The sequence below is a fragment of the Puma concolor genome, chromosome A2 (assembly GCF_028749965.1).
Source record: "Puma concolor isolate L17-30 chromosome A2, mPumCon1.1.hap2, whole genome shotgun sequence".
NCBI lineage: Eukaryota > Metazoa > Chordata > Mammalia > Carnivora > Felidae > Puma > Puma concolor.
In genome coordinates this window covers 29,899,288-29,916,694 of record NC_141668.1, presented here as the reverse complement: position 1 = coordinate 29,916,694, position 17,407 = coordinate 29,899,288, and the positions used below count along the sequence as shown (strand labels likewise).

Sequence of the window (17,407 nt, the reverse complement as noted above, 5' to 3'; positions counted from 1 at the left end):
CTATGGCAAATACTGTAGAAAAGTCCGACTTGACATTGATGGTATTTTTAACAAAAGTCTGTATAAATATCAGATACTGCAGACTCGGATAAGAGAAGCTTATTTTCATAAGGCGAGGTTGCTAAAACCTGAATATTCTATCAGCAAAGAAATGAAGATTATAATTACATATGCACTGAAATATTTCCACTTAGCATGAGATACCACAGCTCTACCTATTTATCACGTTTTTTTCTCCATACAGTTTACGTCCCTGTGGCTGGGTGGCAAAGGGAAAAAGCACTGTTAGAATAACAACTAATAAGTACTGATAATTACCCAGTATCTTCATATTAGCATTTCCCCTTTTACACATGAGAACTTGGGAGTTTCAGAAAGATTAAGTCATTTGCCCAAAATGGGTCAGTTTGCAGATTTCAGAGTTAGATTCAAGTAGTGATCTTTTGCCTCTTTTTATTCGTTCACTGTGATGGCATGGCATTTCTGAATGACATCATACCCGTCAGCTTATCTTAGATAATTTCTACCTCAAACTGAGGTTCAAATTTCCCTAAAACTGCATTTCTTCCTTTCTTTTTTAAGCTGCACGTGACCTAAATGTTGAATCCCAGACTGACCCGTATTTGTTTTATACCATGCAGAGATATCTGAAAATGTACACATTTTAACCCAGAAAATGGATTTATGTTAAGCATAACACAAGCATGAACATATAAGCACACCTTATATTATACTTTGCAGTGTACCATTATAAAGAAAACAATAGCTTTACAGAATAAAAGTAACTATGGCAACCTATAGATTCAAATCAGCCTGCCTCCAAGGTGGCAGTTCCCAGCTGCCTCAGTAACTTTCCATTAAAATGTGTCTCAAACATACACGTTTTGGGGAAGCATTAGCTGAATGTCCTACTTAAGGTTCTCAACTTAATTATCCCTTTCAGTGTTAATGATGAAAATAATCTGATTGTACCAAATTCTTTGGGTAGGTCTGTTTCAGTACAACCTTCTCAGCCGCTTGCATTTCGGAATCCTGCCTAACTAACATTGGGAGACGTATCTTTTGACATCCATTGGTCAGGAGGAGGTAAGACAGAGCCAGGAGCTAAGAAACAGTTTTAGTTTAAAAAAAACAAAACTGCTCATGTTGGCTATTGATTAGTGATCCTGACTGTCCCCTGTTGTTGCCACCCCGTTACCCTCCACCTCACCCCCACCAAAGTTTATGGAGTGTAGATGATTTAGTTTAGGGTAATGGGAAATGACTACAATCTGCAGTTTCCCCTTAATTCTCAAGTTAAGGTTGTGTTCCATAATTAGGTCCCAGATCCTGAGACCAGGATTGGTTTTCATTTACTGTGGAATGAGAATGGCAACAATGACAACTTCAACTCAGCAAATACTTACTGTGTGCCCACAATGTACAAGGCAGTGTGGTCTCCTCCTGCAGAGCACAACAGGTGAACGAGAGCTGGGTTTTGCCTTTAAAATATGACCTACTAGGATAGAAGCAGGTGAGTGTGGGCATGGATGCAGCATGTAGGTATGCAGGATAAAGTTCATAAGAAAACTACAGGCATAAGGTTTTTAGTGTTTAAGTTAACTGAAGCTTTCTTTGAGGAGCTTTATGATACAGGACGATTACAAATTTGGGAAACGACAAATAGGACATGATGAATAAATGAGTTGTCTGGGGTAAAGATTATATATGGAGGCATACTGGGAGAGAAGTCTGGGTAGATCAGACAAGAAATATGTAGAGAAAACCCTAACAATATAGATTGGAACTTATCTTTAATTTCCTAATCAAACAAGAATCACTGAAATTTTTTGTAAAGGAGTAGAATAAAAGTTAATCTGTAATTTTGAAGGTGATTGCTAGACTTTTGTAGGGAGGGCAAAAAGCAGCAGAGAGGGGTGCCTGGGTAGCTCTGTTGGTTAAGCGTCAGACTCTTGATTTCAACTCAGGTTGTGATCTCATGGTTTCTGAGATCAAGCCCCACATTGTGATCTGCATTGAGGGTGGAACCTAAGATTCTCCCTCCCTCTGCCCTTCTCCCTGGCTTGTGCTCTCTCTTAAAATAATTTTTTTAAAAAAAGCAGTAGAGATGGATGGGGCGCCTGGGTGGCTCAGTCGGTTGAGCCTCTGACCTCAGCTCAGGTCATGATCTCATGCTCTGTGAGTTAGGGTCCTGCGTCAGGCTCTGTGCTGACAGCTTGGAGCCTGGAGCCTGCTTTGGATTCTGTGTCTACCTCTCTCTCTCTCTGCCCCTCCCTTGCTCATGCTCTCTCTCTCAAAAATGAATAAACTTAAAAAAAAATTAAAAAAAAAGCAGTAGAGACATGTATAAAGATAAATAAGCAAGAAAAAAATGAAGGCTTGAATTAGGATAGTGCAATGAAAATGATAAAAAAGCGAACCTGAGGAGTGCTCAGTGTTGACACTGGCAACAGACTGGGTCTAGAAGGTACAAGCAAAAGATGAATGGAAAATGAATACGTCATTAATGGAAGTGATATTAACATAACTAGTGAAGTCATTCATTCACTCATCAAATGTTTACTGAGCACTTATTTCGTTACTCTTTGCCAGGTACCCTGCTAAGAGCTACAAGAGGTACAGAAGCTGGTCTAGTGAGATGACAGACTTATTTTATACACAGAGTTGAAAGTACCAGAACATTCAAGCCATCCATGGTCAATAGAGACCTATAGTTTAGAAGAGTCATTGGGATGGAGTTGTCTGTAAAAAGAGAGGTCGCTGTGGAAAGGGGCAAGATCACTGAAGTACAATTTTTCTGTGAAGTAGAAAAATTCTCAGAAAGAAGAGCAAGTTCAAGAACAGATGTGAGAAAAGAGCTATCCTGTACCTGGGAGTCTGGAGGAACAAAAATTATTAGCAAAGAGATGGTCAAAAATAAATAAGGGGAGAGCCGACATGAGGCGGTACGGCACCAGGGAGATAAGCAGCAGTTCAAGCAGCACAGACCCTGGGAAATTCAAGAGCATCATCTTTTCAGTGGGAGTAGCGAAGGTGAAGCCGGAGAAGAGGTTCCTGGATTAGGTCATTATGCAATCTATTTCAAGAAGCCTTGTTGGTAAGTGAGGAGCTAGAAGCCAGAAGCAGATGGGGGAATGGAGACAGAAGATTGGTTGGGGAGATAAAGAGAACAATGGAAAGGTAGCTTGACATAATAACAACACTTACGACAACATAAACTACCAGTTAACATTTTTTTTTTGACAAATCATGTGTCAGGAAGTGTTCTAAGTACCTGACACATACTAATGCACTTAATCCCTAGCCAATTCATGACTTCTGAGAAAGATGCTATGTTCTATCCTTCTCAAGGACAGGGAAACCCAGACACTTCACTAGATGATGAAGCTTACCCTACCTCACACTGTTAATTTGTATTCCTTTGAACTCAGCACTCTGACTTCAGAGTCCCTTGACCATCCTGTAATGCTGTGAGGCTAGCAAAAGCTTACACAGGTTTGTGGGAAGAAAGGAAATAGGAAGATGGAGAGATGGAATGATGGTTGAAACAAGCCAAAAGGGGGATGGGATAAGGGGTAACCCCTTTGTGGGAGGAACCCTAATAAGGTTCCCTGGAACAGGATGAAGAAAAGGTAGGGAATGAGACATGGAGAGATTTTAAGCTCAAAAGCACATAGCTGTGGGGTGCCTGTATTAGGTGATTTTTTTTTTTTTTTGTCCTTTTGGTAAAGCAAAAGGTGAGATCACTGGCTCAGGGTGCTAAAATGGGACACTTGCTCCTAAGGTACAGAACAGGAGCTAAGAGGAGACTCCCCATAAACCTCCTTATTTATCTTGCTTTATCAATGAAAACTTATTCCACAGCGGAAAGGCAAGGATGGACCATTAGGTATACACGGACCTATCAACAAGTTCTACCCAGACATACATATGCATCATGATGAACATACAGAAGACACTTCAGCTGTGCAGACCTGAGTGTGAGGTGGTACCTAAGAACTAAAAGGCAACTTCTAATCTCCTAGATATTCTCTTCCTTTCTCTTTCAAGTGGCTTCAATGGCAAAAAGAAACATAAAGTGCAGCCAACCTAAATCAACAGCATATTGATGTACATTTTTCCTTTGTGGGTTTTTTTCCCGTCTCTTGCAAGAAGTGCTTGCTATTTAAAATCTGTTACTAGGTGATAGTGGCAAAGCACATTTTTCTCTCTTCCCAAGTCAACCCTACATATATCACTGCGTGTTTGCAAGTAAAAATACCTGTTGCCATGCACGTGAGAGGCGCAGAATGCAAAGCTGTAATGGAGCAGGGTTGGGTCAATGACAGCACCGTTTTCTGAATGTTCCATCAGTTCTGTAAGGTAGCAGAGATGTCTGTGACAGCCTCTCACACCGTAACGGGCACAGTACTCATCTAACACAAAGACTTGGCCAGGGCTAAACCAACCCTGCAAAAGAAAAAAAAATTTTTTTTCTTTCTGTACTAGGATTTGCTTTTCTGTAGGCACTCTTAGACATTATAAGAAGAAGCTGCATCAAAGTGTCTTTTGATATATTTTTTTTATTAGTAGCATGTTGCATGTTATTTTCAGAAAGCTAATGTCAACAGTTTTGGACCTGATCTGGGACGCTGGTCACCTAACACCATTCTCTCTTTATTGCCACGGCAAGGCACGGGAAACCGGTTTTTCTCCACCGTCATTCAAAATTAACTAAATTTATTCACAGTATCTAAAATTGTCAGTCACGAAGAAAAACATTCTGACAAACTTCGATCCATGAATGAGTCAATTAAAAAGAGAACGGTAAATCAGACACCATAATCGAAACTGCCGAGTTGCCAGAAGCACTTTTATAAGAAAATCCTAGTTAAGTCTAGCAGCGGTAAACATATGCTATTTGGAAATTTACATTTTTGGGACATTGTACTCGTTCTGTTTGTCCTTCTGTGACCAATATAACAGAGTTAATGTTTTATAATAGTTTTTGGTGTTCTTGAAACGAGATGTGAAAGGTGTGTGTGTCTGTGCGCTTGTGTGTGTGTGTGTGTGTGTGTGTGTGTGTGAGCCAACTGAACCAGCAGGTAGTGTCTGCTTGGCCAATACTGGAGGGCAGGGTTAGGCAGAGTTGGTTCATAAAATGTTTTGATGGATTATATGAACTAAGAAATAAATGGTTTTAAAAGGGGGCAGGATAATGGCGCAAGAGAAGGAAAAGATTGGTGAGAAATGCAGAAAGCTAAGACAGCAAGAACACTAAGACGGAGAAAAACAAGCTCTCAAAAACTTACTGTGGTGATGGTACAGGCACCGAACTGGACATACAATATTATGCGCTCTCTGTAATATTAGAGCCATCGTGCCTGGTAGTTACTATGCTCTCCCTGTCACAGCCACATAAACTACAATGCAGCAACATTTAGTGAATTAATCGAGACACTGAAAGTCGATTGTCGGGCCATGATTTACATCCAGGGCCATCCATCCTGCCTCCAAACACCCTTTTCTCATCACACCATGCTCACTACCCTCTAGATGCAGTTGAAGACACACTGTAGTGCTCTCCTCAGACTCCTTATGACACGTGGGGTCATCCACTTAACCAAAACAACTTTTGTAATTCAGTACCTAACTCCACTGAGTGGAAATCCACAAGGGAAGCCCGTCACTGATGTCCACTGTGTGTGTGCTTGTCCCCGGAAAGGCACCATCAGGTCTTGTGATGATTTCACTCTCCATATAATTGTAAAGTTTGGGCTGGATCAGGTTTAAACCATGCACGTAGTGTACTTAATAATGAATGTACAAATGAATTATCAGGACAGTAAATTGTGATCACAGCAGTAAGTGGTTTTAATTCTTCCTGCCTATTCAAACATGTCCAATGAGCTTGGAGCACATCCTGTCTAAAATCTTACTTTAAAGAGACCGTAGCTTTATTGTAGGTAGCTGCCATACCATGTTCAACAGTCAAAAGACCATGTGGTGATGGAAACAGGCATATTCAGGCCGGACACATTTCAGAGCAATGGCCACTGATATAAATCCTTGGAAAGGTACGTGCAATTCCTAGGCTACAGTTTAATGCCCACATTCTGAGGGGTCAAGCATTCCTTCTATATGTAAACGGTACTTTATATGCCAAATTCTGCCTGGTTTCAACACATTGAGTAGCAGTTTAGCTACTTGATTTAGTTTTTTTTTAAGGAATTCAAATTATCTTTGGAAGGTTAAAGGAAACCAAAGCTTTCTTGTTACATGTTGCCCTGTCATATCATTTATCCCACTGTTTCTTTCCCCTGCCACTTAGGTTGTCTTTCTAGAAACAAGAGAGAAACGAAAGATATCAACATTTGGTGAGAATTTAAACCTTAAAATGTCTCTACAGGTGTTAGTAAATCCTATCCCAGAGGTGTGTGTGTGTGTGTTTTTTTTTTTTTTTTTTTTTTGGCCTTCATTAAAGCCTTTATTTTCATTCAGCCTTCTCCAGAGGGACTGATAAACCACAAGTCAGTGTCTGTTTGAGTCTATTCTCCTGTCTATTGAGTGGCACAGCAGTGGTCTTCAAGTGTATAATTTTCAAATTGGGAAGCAATCGATTGGAATCCTTTATCCCTAACTCCCAACTACAGTTATTAAAGGGGTCAGGAATAAAATGCCGCTTCATAACAAGTGTTTCTCACTTAAAAAAAAATCTTTCATTCTAACCCACAGGGAACTGGATGGACAGACTTGTACTCACCAAGCAAGAATAGGAATCATTCAGTCTGTGATCCAAAGTCTGCCTCTGGAGTAGTCTAAAAAGGAAGGCGTGGTCAAGCTTGCAAGGATTAGCAGAAATAAACTCATCCATACCATGTTTCTGAAAACGGTCTGCATCTGTAAATCCAGAAAAGCATGTATAATACATTTACTTCCCTGGCTTACTCATGGGCAAATACAGTTTTTGAACACCAAATGCATGCCTCATGATAACACATTATTTTCACTGCAAAAAATAGGATGCCAGGAATCCAGCATATTAACATAAATTGCAATTTTTCTGCAGCCTAGTGAAAAATGATCTGGAAAAATCTGCAGATCATTTGAAATGAGGAAATCCTACTTTCAATCAGAGCCTCTTCTAACATTCATCACAGAAATAATCTTATTTTCCAATTTTAAGAAAGTAGATACATTTTAAGTATGTGTTTAAAGAAGGAATTGACTGGAAAAGAACCCAGGTCTAGTCATAAAAAAATAGCAATGATGGCTAGAAGCTTGCTTTCCAAATGGCAAACTAGGATAGAAATGAACACACAGGCTTCTGCTGGATCACTTCCAGTCTTTTTTTTCTTTTTCTTTTCTTCTTTTTTTTTTTTTTTTTGAGCCTTTAATGGGACCAACCTTCATGTAGAAATGGCACTGAATGCTCTCAAGCTTCAAGTTTAAGAGATAGGAAAAAGGGAGCATCATGTTTGTGCAAATACGCAGACAAAGCATAACGTCCCAAATGGCACTTCAATCAAAGACCCAAATTTCTTGTTCTTTGCAGATTGCATCTTTCAACGCCTGCAGACCCTGCGGGTTTATCAAAAGGCAAGCTTTTAGGACTGCTTTCATTAATGGTATGTTTTGTCAAAGTCTTCAATGTGAATTATTTACTAAGTAGAGAGAAAAAAAAGACACACACCACCCAAAAGGAGTGCTGGGGTGTTACTACATTAGCTCGGTTAGAAATGTAGCACGCATCAGGCAAGCAATCAGTTATCAGGGTAAAAGTGGACTCTCCTGACAATGGTGGGGCCGAGGCTCCATTGTTCCTTAAAATTCATAGACAGATCTCATTCTGGTCATCACAAGAAGTAGAGTCCTAAATGTAAGCCAAATGTAATTTTTAAAACCTATATGGTACAATCCTAAAATTGTAAAGGAAGGAAGACAAAAGTTTATTGATTAAACGCAATTATAGAGTCAGGCTCATAATAAAACTCAATATTGATCTGTGGACATGATGCTAACATAATCAGTCACATTTAGATATTTAGCCCAGATCATATTGATCCTATGTCAAGTTCAACTTTCAGCCATATTTGTGGATGGAAGAACTATGTAATTCAAGCTGAAGGGTCTTCAGAATCACATTAAAAAAAAATCTCACATCAGTGCAGATGTGAATGCAGCAAGTTAGCAATGAATGGGTGTTCATCGATGATGTAACGTATTGGGTTGTGATGCATGGAGAAACTGCCATATGTATTCCCTTGCATTCACTAATTACTTAACTGAATGATTAAATGCATTACATGTGGTAAATTAGTATTAACTGGATGAACACCAAATGTTATTAAACTGCTCTTCCTGAATTGAGAAATGAGACAATCCAACTTCTCTTGTGCTTTATTTGTATGTATAATAGTCTTTCAAAATAAAGTTACATATATAATAATGCAAAAATAATATCAAATTAGTAGACAGCATATTGAAAAATGCAAGGTACATATATAATAAAACTGTTTTTGTGTTCTAAATAATCTCAGAATCTTCATTTCTCCGTTTGTTTGAGTGAAAAAAATCTTTTAGTAACATCTTTATGAAATTACTAGTTTTATAAAACATCTGAATTTTATTCATTATTTCTTTCAACGGAGAAGGTCATAACAAGAAGTTAAAAATAACACTCACTTAAGGCTTATCTGTTGAGAATAGGATATACAATAAATTTCACAGAAAATCCACAATTCTTTTACACTTCTACAAAATACATACATTACATACATAAATACATACAATACATTGTACATAATTCTCTTTTTGCTTCCACCCTTTATAGAGGTTTATAGAAGCAATTTTTTTTTCATTTTAAAGCAAAGTGTTTACAGTCTTTAAATAAAATCTACAAGGTCCTGAAAAATATGACTTATGGTTCATTTCTGCAATCAAATCGTATTTTTAAAAATGAATTTACTTTAAGAAGTATTTTCCTCATGAAATGTAACTCTAAACCACACATTTACCTATGTGTTAAGCCCTTCTGAATCACACACATGAATGAAAAATTACTTTGCCAACAATTGGCTTTCATGATAAAAATATTCCTAATGGCAGTTTAAGTCACAAAAATGGACTCCATATCGACAGTGATAAAATATTCAGGCCAACAAAATTCTATTAAAGAAAGAAACCCCACAATCTCGCTGGGGCTATATTTCCATGAAAGTGAAATGTATTCTTAGGGATTGCCCCATCTTCAAAATACAGGCTGCAAAGACCAAGCTGTTCTACTTTCTTTTTATACCTTATAAGCACAATTTGAAATACTTCATGCAAATATATTTCACGATGCACCACTGATTCATTAGTTTCTATAAATTCATGAAGAAATAAATTTTGAAAAAGCAACAGTTTTGATCTCTGTGAGAAATATTTCACTTTAAAACACCCACTCATGAACCAAAGTACAATAGGAAAACTATTGTTGAAATACTATCTAGTTTATTTCTGTACAAGAATATTTTCATGTAGTTTTCTCTTGGTGTAACATATCTACATTTACTCTTAGAAAATGCAGAGATATCATCTGGATATCAATTACATACCAAATGCAAAGCTTGGAGACCGGCTTTAAAACTGGGTTATACTCGATTATCTTCAATTAATGTTTATTATAACACAAAATTATGGTGACTAGTTTTAAATGAAAAATTATTCATGGCACTAATCAAATGTTCACCGATAAGGACAAATTTCAGTTCAGTTTGTCTTCTGAAATGGTGTAAGAAAATTATCAAAAGAAACCGACAAGATTTGAGCTTGAACAACGCACTGCAAAACTGTCACAAATTGTGATGATTAACCTATGGACTAACTACAGATGTGGGACATGGTAATTGAGGATACTGGTGGAGAGTTTCTATGGTAACAGTTGGCTATATGCGCCAGCGTCTTTAGGTGGTACTGTCCCCAGGTGTGGTAAAAGTGGATGGAATAAAACCCAAATTGAGAAAGATTATTATTTGCTATAGATGTATGGAATTATAGAGGCTTATTCAAACGGAACCTGAAAATTTAAATTTGTCATTAGGGTAACATCTGTTGGAAGTCCAGGGAAAAGAATGAGTAGGCTGACAGTACCAATTTAAACAGTTAACACTGACTTGAAAACAGCTAGCCTAGGAAACAACGCGAGGACTATTAGCAGGCTGGTAGGCCCCCCTGTGGTGTGTGGGAGGGGGCTCTTCGGTAGACACTGACCACAGCCGGCCCCTGTGTGCTCAAGAACGCAAACACGAGGATAGGCATTTGAAGTCAGAGTTCAGGATGTGAGGGGGAAAAAAGTTAACTGAAGGGGCACCTGGGTGGCTCAGTTGGTTAAGCGTCTGACTCCACCTCACGTCATGATCTCACAGTTTGTGAGTTCAAGCCCCGCGTCAGGCTCTGTGCCTGGAGCCCACTTCGAGTTCTGTGTCTCTCCTTCTCTCTCTGCCCCTCCCCTGCCCCTGCTCACACTGTGTCTTTCTCAAAAATAAACATTAAAAAATTTTTTTTAAAAAATCAACTGAAATGTTTCTTCTTTTGCAACTAATTCTAAGGATGGTGTGTGTGTGTGTGTGCGTGTGCGCGCACGCACGCATGTACACTCACTGCTCTTGGTGTTGAGAGAAATTAGAATATAAAACGGGAGAATAGGATGTGAGGGAGGGCAAATGTGACACTGCAGGGGAAGAGGCGGGCATCCCTTAGCATTCTGAGAACACTCTGGTGTTCAGACCTGGGACTCAGGTACCAAAAGGACTATGAAAAAGGTGTTGCTACCTAAGAGTGCATCACCTCCTCTGCAAAATCCTGAACTGAACTAAGCAGCATATGAATCTTTTCAAATACAATAACTTGATTTAAGACTGTCCTATGGTTAAGAGCTTGCTGGTACCTGCATTTGCTGATATCCACATCTGATTATACTTTCCTTTTAGGTCAAATTCTCAATGAGCTTGAAAATTCACATGAAGTTAAACATGGGACAGATAAGGACCACTTGTCTTTTTATAGCACCCACGGTAGCCACTAATAGGAAGTTCCAGGTTACAAAATTTTATGTAGATCTTGGTTAATATTTTTTGTTTTATGTACACATGTATTATGCTGAACACCAAAGAGAAATGTTGATACGTATATTAATTAGGAGTTTGTTCACACTTCTATTATCGATCCAAATAATTTCTTAGCTTGTTTTTGTTAAATTGATTAAAACCGGATGTATGAATTTACACATCTTGCTTTCTGCAACGAATAACAAATAAGGAGTATTTTCACAAGACAATTTTAATCAACACTTACAGACTAGAATCACAGGCAAGGTATTATTTGAAATAGTATGTTATAATATATATAATATATTCAATGTAAGATAAAACATACCTATGAAGTGTGAAATTCAACTTACTAGATTAATCAAGAAAATAAGCTCATAAAATTAAATGTAAGCTTATATTCCAATTTAAGATTTTTTTTAATCTGGCTTAAAATAAAAAGGTAAATTTTCTGGTTCTTTTTTGACATTATTGGAAATGAACTGTGTTGTACTGTATTGTGTTACATACATATTGTATTGCATTATATACATGAGAGAAAAATGAAAAACAGTTGCTTTGCATAGAAAAGGACAGTTTAATCAAAGACTGCCTGTCAGTCTGGCAGAAGGCAATGTACTACTATCTGAAGCAGAGAAACTGGATATCAAGCCGACTCTCTATCTGTTCAGTTTACTCTATTTTCTTAAAATTTCTAAATATCCTGAAAGCTAAAGAAACAGGGAAGTTGAATAGATTCACTTACTAGAAAAATCTATAAATACATACCTTTATTTATATCCTAAAATAAGGTTATCTTCAAATAAGTTAGACTATAAATTTATTATTTTTTTCTATCTCTAAACATTAAAAAATGTTTAGTTCTAAAAAAGGTTTAAGTTATAACATAAATACTTCAAAGATAATTCAGGAAATAGAGGAAATGGACTAGCAACTAGTCCCTTTAATTAAACTCATATACTGTGAATAATTTATTCTATTTATAAAACTGTGTTTAACATAGTGAAATACCATACACACAATTTAGTATTTTTCCACGTAACATTACTGAGTAGTGTTTTGCAGGCTGTTGTAATACCTTCGCAGCCATGACCTTTACGCCCATATGAATGGTAGATATTAGGTTGTTTCTACTTCTCTGTTGTGGCAAAAATATACGTTTTTGTTTCATAAATGGCAAAGTTAACCTAAATATTCTGGGTTTGCCTAGAAAGTAGGAGCCTGGCATTGTAAATAAGACCATGATATTCCTTCAACAATCACATTATTACAAAAATTTTAATACAATGAAGCAAAAAGAAAATCATGAAAACACTCACCTTTACCAGCTATAGGTCAGCAAAGGAGTGAAAAAGCATAATAAATAGATTAGGAGAATATTTATTTCTATAACTAGTCACTTTATTTTCATGTTATCTTCTTAGTTTCTATTAATGACTCTAAAAGTTGTTCTTCCAAGAGATGACCAAAAAAGAAGAAAAAGTAATGCTATGGAAGTCATGGAATGAAGAAAATACTAAGGGCTAACTACTCTCTGGAAAGTTAAATGGTTTCTCTGATAGAGGTAAAGATCAGTATTCTTTTTTATTTTAGTTTTTTAAAAAATAATTCATTGTCCTGTTAGCTAACATAAAGTGTATGTTATACATACGGTGTATATACATATGTATATTTACATAGATATATATTTGTTATATATATGTTATATATACAGTGTGTGTATATATATATATATACACACACACACACACAGACACACAGTGGTGTGTGTGTATATATGTGCCTGTGTATATATACTATATGTATACATATATGTATATATATTTATGTGTGTATATATACTATACATATGGTATAACACAAAGGTAATTGGAGTTGAGCTCATATTCCATCTTTAATTATTTGGTCTTATGTACTGTTAAGATGCCTAGATGTGATACTGAAGGGGGCTCAAAAAGAAAAGAGAGTAGTTATTTGATGTGGAGAACAAAATAACGCAAGTCAAGATGTTATTCTCCTGGAGAAGAACCTTAACAGTAAAGGGTGTTGAATGAAAAGTCAAAATTTGAATTTAAAGTCATACCAAAAAAAGTCTTATTACAGAAGAGACCAGAGAAGTTTTGCAAGTGTAACAAATTAGAATATCTGGGTTTAATGATTATTAAAGGTGTGTTTGAAAACGTTTCTGTAATTATTACATCATTCGTTATCACTTGTAGATTCAAATGAAGAATAAAATTCTTGATTTAAATTAGCATAAAAAGGATGACATGAATACTAAGGTATTTAGATAAAGAAAGTTGGCTTGATGACTCATTCTTTTTTGTCAATCTACAACAGAAAATAGCCCTCTTATTCTTCTGAGTTAAGAACAACCCTAGAAAGACGGTTCATGATTTTGGTATTCTGGAGTCCTATCAATGCCCATTTAATTTTGCAATACTTTTTCCATTTTTGTAAAACACATAAAAAAACGTTACAATTATAAGTATTAAAATAAATTTTCTTTTAGAAGTTTTGGAGAATTTTCTTATATGCCCTTGAGATGCCCAAATGTACCCCACTGCTTGGCAAATTTGTAACTGAAAACCCAGGCACCATTTATTCCAGATCCATATGAAAAATTAGAGAGCTGATTCTATGACTAATACAAACTATTTTTATTCAATTAGGAATTCGTTAATGATGTAAACTATGATACTGAACAAATTTGCCTCAGGCAATTTTATATATTATTAAGGTTATTAATTGATAATGAAATTATGTTTTAACAAAACTTACAAAGCTGAGCATCTGCATGGAGAGTCCCTCCTTTAGGATTCAGTTTCTGGGTTTGAATCGCAGGAATGGGTTTATATGATTGACCTGTGGCCCTATACATGGCCTGAACCCATAATATTCTATCCTGTTCATCATCACTGGCAAATATCACCGTGTCTCCTTCTTTAACCGCATTAAAGAACATCTGTCCACCCTGAAGGCCTGTGGAGAAAGAAAGACATCATTAAAAAAACTTACGTAGTTGGCAGAGTTTTAAGCTCATTCCCTAAATGGTCTCATAGAAAAGAATGAATTTGATATCAATAGCTCGATACTACTAAGAAAAGTTTAAATTTCCGTACTACTTTAAAAATTAAAAATAGCCTAGGGAAACAAATAGTTCATGGCACAGTAACATTATGTAAGCCATATAAACCTACTCCATAGAAATATATAGTGTATCCTGAAAGCTCAGGCCAGAGAAGAAAGTCTTCTTTTGGCACATTTCTAATGCTAGATGCAGGAGAAATATACGGTAATTTTAGCAGAAAAGGCAAAAATGATGCTTTTATCTGTATGGCATCTTATCCTCCGCAAAATTCTTTCACAGAGATGACATTTTTCATTTTTCACTGACCAATTAGTGAACATGATCACAGATTCCTACTTTTCATCTATGTGAAATTTTTAATCTCTGCATTTATTAAATCTATGTATTCCTTAATATTGCTTTATTAATTTCATTCATGGCCACATATTCATTAATTCATTCTCTTACCAATTTTAGACACCAAATGTCTACTACATACCTAGTATTAATATGGAGGTAAGGAGAGAAGTATAAGAATGTGCTATTGGGGAAAAAATTGATAGACTACATAAAAGTTCATTGGTCATTTCTTTCCCTATTTGTCTCTTGTAACTTTTTGCCTTCCACTAAAGTTTATGTAAGCAGTGTTGATATTGCTCACAGAATTTTTCCAATTATTGTAACTTTCACTATTGCATCCTTGTCCTAAAGACGACAGAAATGATGAGTTTAGCCTAAAGCTAAGTAGTCCGCAGAAAGGTAGAAGTCGAATCTCATGAAGTCTTGTCCAGGTACCTCAGTGAAATATGCACCCTATTCATTCAATGGAGCTTGAAACGTAGAACAGAGACAGGAGAGTTATGAGAATTTCATGAATACATAGCAGAGAAAGAGATTCGGCTTAGAATTACCTGGGTGGGGATCTGTATAATCCACAGTGTATCCTTCAAGCTGCATTAGTTCTTGTGGTTCAGACTTTTTTTCTCTATAACTGCACATAGCGAAGGTATACTGGCTAACCTGCACAAGAGAAGGTTTGCAGATTGCTAGCATTAAATCTCTTTTATTTTTTTTTTTCAATGTTTATTTATTTTTGGGACAGAGAGAGACAGAGCATGAACGGGGGAGGGGCAGAGAGAGAGGGAGACACAGAATCGGAAACAGGCTCCAGGCTCTGAGCCATCAGCCCAGAGCCTGACGCGGGGCTCGAACTCACGGACCGCGAGATCGTGACCTGGCTGAAGTCGGACGCTTAACCGACTGCGCCACCCAGGCGCCCCTCTCTTTTATTTTTTAATCAGAGGATTCTTTGCCAAATTTTAAAAATTCAATAGGTGTTAGCATTTTTCAAAACCTAACTCAGAAATGAAAGCACCTTTCCTCTGCCAGCTTGCAGTTAGGCCCTTCCATGCCTACGATAACATTTCCCAAGCCGATGATCTGCTGGCCAAGATTCTATGAGACATTAATAGAAGCATCATAAAAAAGTATTCATGTTAAAAATAAGTTTGAGAATCACTGGGTTAAATAAAGATAAACAGGCTTCTTCTACTGCATGTTTTGTGATGGCCTTTAGTAGGCTAACATACTTTGCGAATCTCTAAGAGTAAGATATAACAGAAGCATTCTCAAACGTGTATGATCATGTAACTACACTTTAAAATGTACTTATTTCCAGACTTCAAAAAAAAAAAAAAAAAAAAAGATTTCAGGGGCGCCTGGGTGGCTCAGTTGGTTACGCATCTGAATTCGGCTCAGGTCGTGATCATCTCACGGTTTGTGAGCTGGAGCCCTGCGTCATGCTCTCAGCTGTCAGCAGAGCCTGCTTCCAATCTTCTCTCCCCTTTTTTCTCTGCCCCTCACCTGCTTGTATGTGCACACAGACGTGTGCTCTCAAAATAAACAAACAAATAAATAAATAAATAAAAAGATTTCAATAAAAATTGGGAATCTACTGGCCCACCTAAGCAAACCCACAGGAAGGTCCAGGGTGGAATGAGTTTTTTGGCAGCCAGAGACTCAACACTGCCAAGATCACTCTGTGTCTCCATTCTACTTCTCTTTTGAAACTGGCTTCATTTTCTTGTGCTGTGGTCTCAGTGACCTAGAACCACAGTGGCCAACAGCTCTTCAGTCACCTCCCTGACTGTCCCACCTGGAGTCTTAAGGCCATATTTGGACCAATCACTACGGCTAAGGGGTAAAACTGACATTAGTCCAGTATGGGTCAAGAGCTTACATCTGTGGCAAAGAATGTCAAATGCTCCAATAGGTGGGCTCTGAGATGTTCCCCCCAAAAAGAGAGGGGAAGTGCTGTTCCCAGCAGGAGAAAAGAATGTTTGGTGGATTAACACTTAAACTGCAAAATATCGTAGAACACAGGATTCCATGGAAAACAGTTTGGGTAATGTGAATTATGCCCCCTTTCCACTTATAAACATAAATGAAAGTAAGAAAACACAAAAAATACCTCTCAATACACAAAAACTAAAGAGGGCTCGAGAGCTAATTATGGAAAAAAGTTACACAGACTATGCTAAAGTTAAGAAATTCTCCTCATTAAAGGACACCACAAAGAAAGTAAAAAGGAGGGGCACTTGGGTGGCTCAGTCGGTTAAGCGTCTGCCTTCAGCTCAGGTCATGATCTCGCGATTTGTGAGTTGGAGCCCTGCATCAGGCTCTGTGCTGACAGCTCAGAGCCTGGAGCCTGCTTTGGATTCTGTGTCTCTGGCTCTCTCTGCCCCTCCCCCACTTGTGCTCTGTCTCTATCAAAAATAAATAAAATGTTAAAAAAAAAAAAAGAAATAAAAAGGCAAAGCCATAAACTAAGATGTATGCAAAACATATATTCAGCAAAGAACTGCTACCTATCAATACGGGCTGACAGAGAAGAGCAACAACTGAGCATCACTAGGGAAGAGGCAATTCTGCTTCAAGACTGTAGCATCACCTCCTGAGTTTCCAGCCTGCTGGAAACTTCCTAGTAGGTAAGCCTCACTGTTTATTATGCAATCCCTTTGATCCAGCAAATCTTAGAACTTATTCTGAGTAAACAAATGGAAAATATTCAAAGATGCATGCGTGGTATGTTCACTGCAGTATTGAATGTAAGCAAAAACTGGAAAAACCAATAGCGGTTTGGTTAAATACACTACAACATGATCACACAGTACAATGCTATTCAGCCTTCAAAGCACTTACGACAGATTTTTTTTTTCCAAGACATATCTTTATTTCTAAGATATAGCATAAAAAGCAGGTGGAAAAA

General features: G+C 37.3%; 1 protein-coding gene across 15 annotated transcripts in view; it reads right to left on the bottom strand.

The window, feature by feature from the left end:
* CADPS2 (calcium dependent secretion activator 2) overlaps window positions 1-17,407 on the bottom strand; it is a 553,951-nt gene that overhangs the window by 149,089 nt on the left and 387,455 nt on the right. For 8 of the 15 annotated variants that reach the window (XM_086691294.1, XM_086691303.1, XM_086691260.1 and 5 more), the window contains exons 10-13: window positions 15,051-15,159; window positions 13,842-14,051; window positions 6,743-6,879; window positions 4,262-4,449 (exon numbers count right to left, since the gene is read on the bottom strand). In XM_086691294.1, coding sequence (XP_086547420.1) covers window positions 4,262-4,449; window positions 6,743-6,879; window positions 13,842-14,051; window positions 15,051-15,159 — 644 coding nt within the window. The remainder of the gene's footprint in view (window positions 1-4,261; window positions 4,450-6,742; window positions 6,880-13,841; window positions 14,052-15,050; window positions 15,160-17,407) is intronic. The other 7 variants (XM_086691268.1, XM_086691291.1, XM_086691345.1 and 4 more) reach the window with 1 other exon arrangement.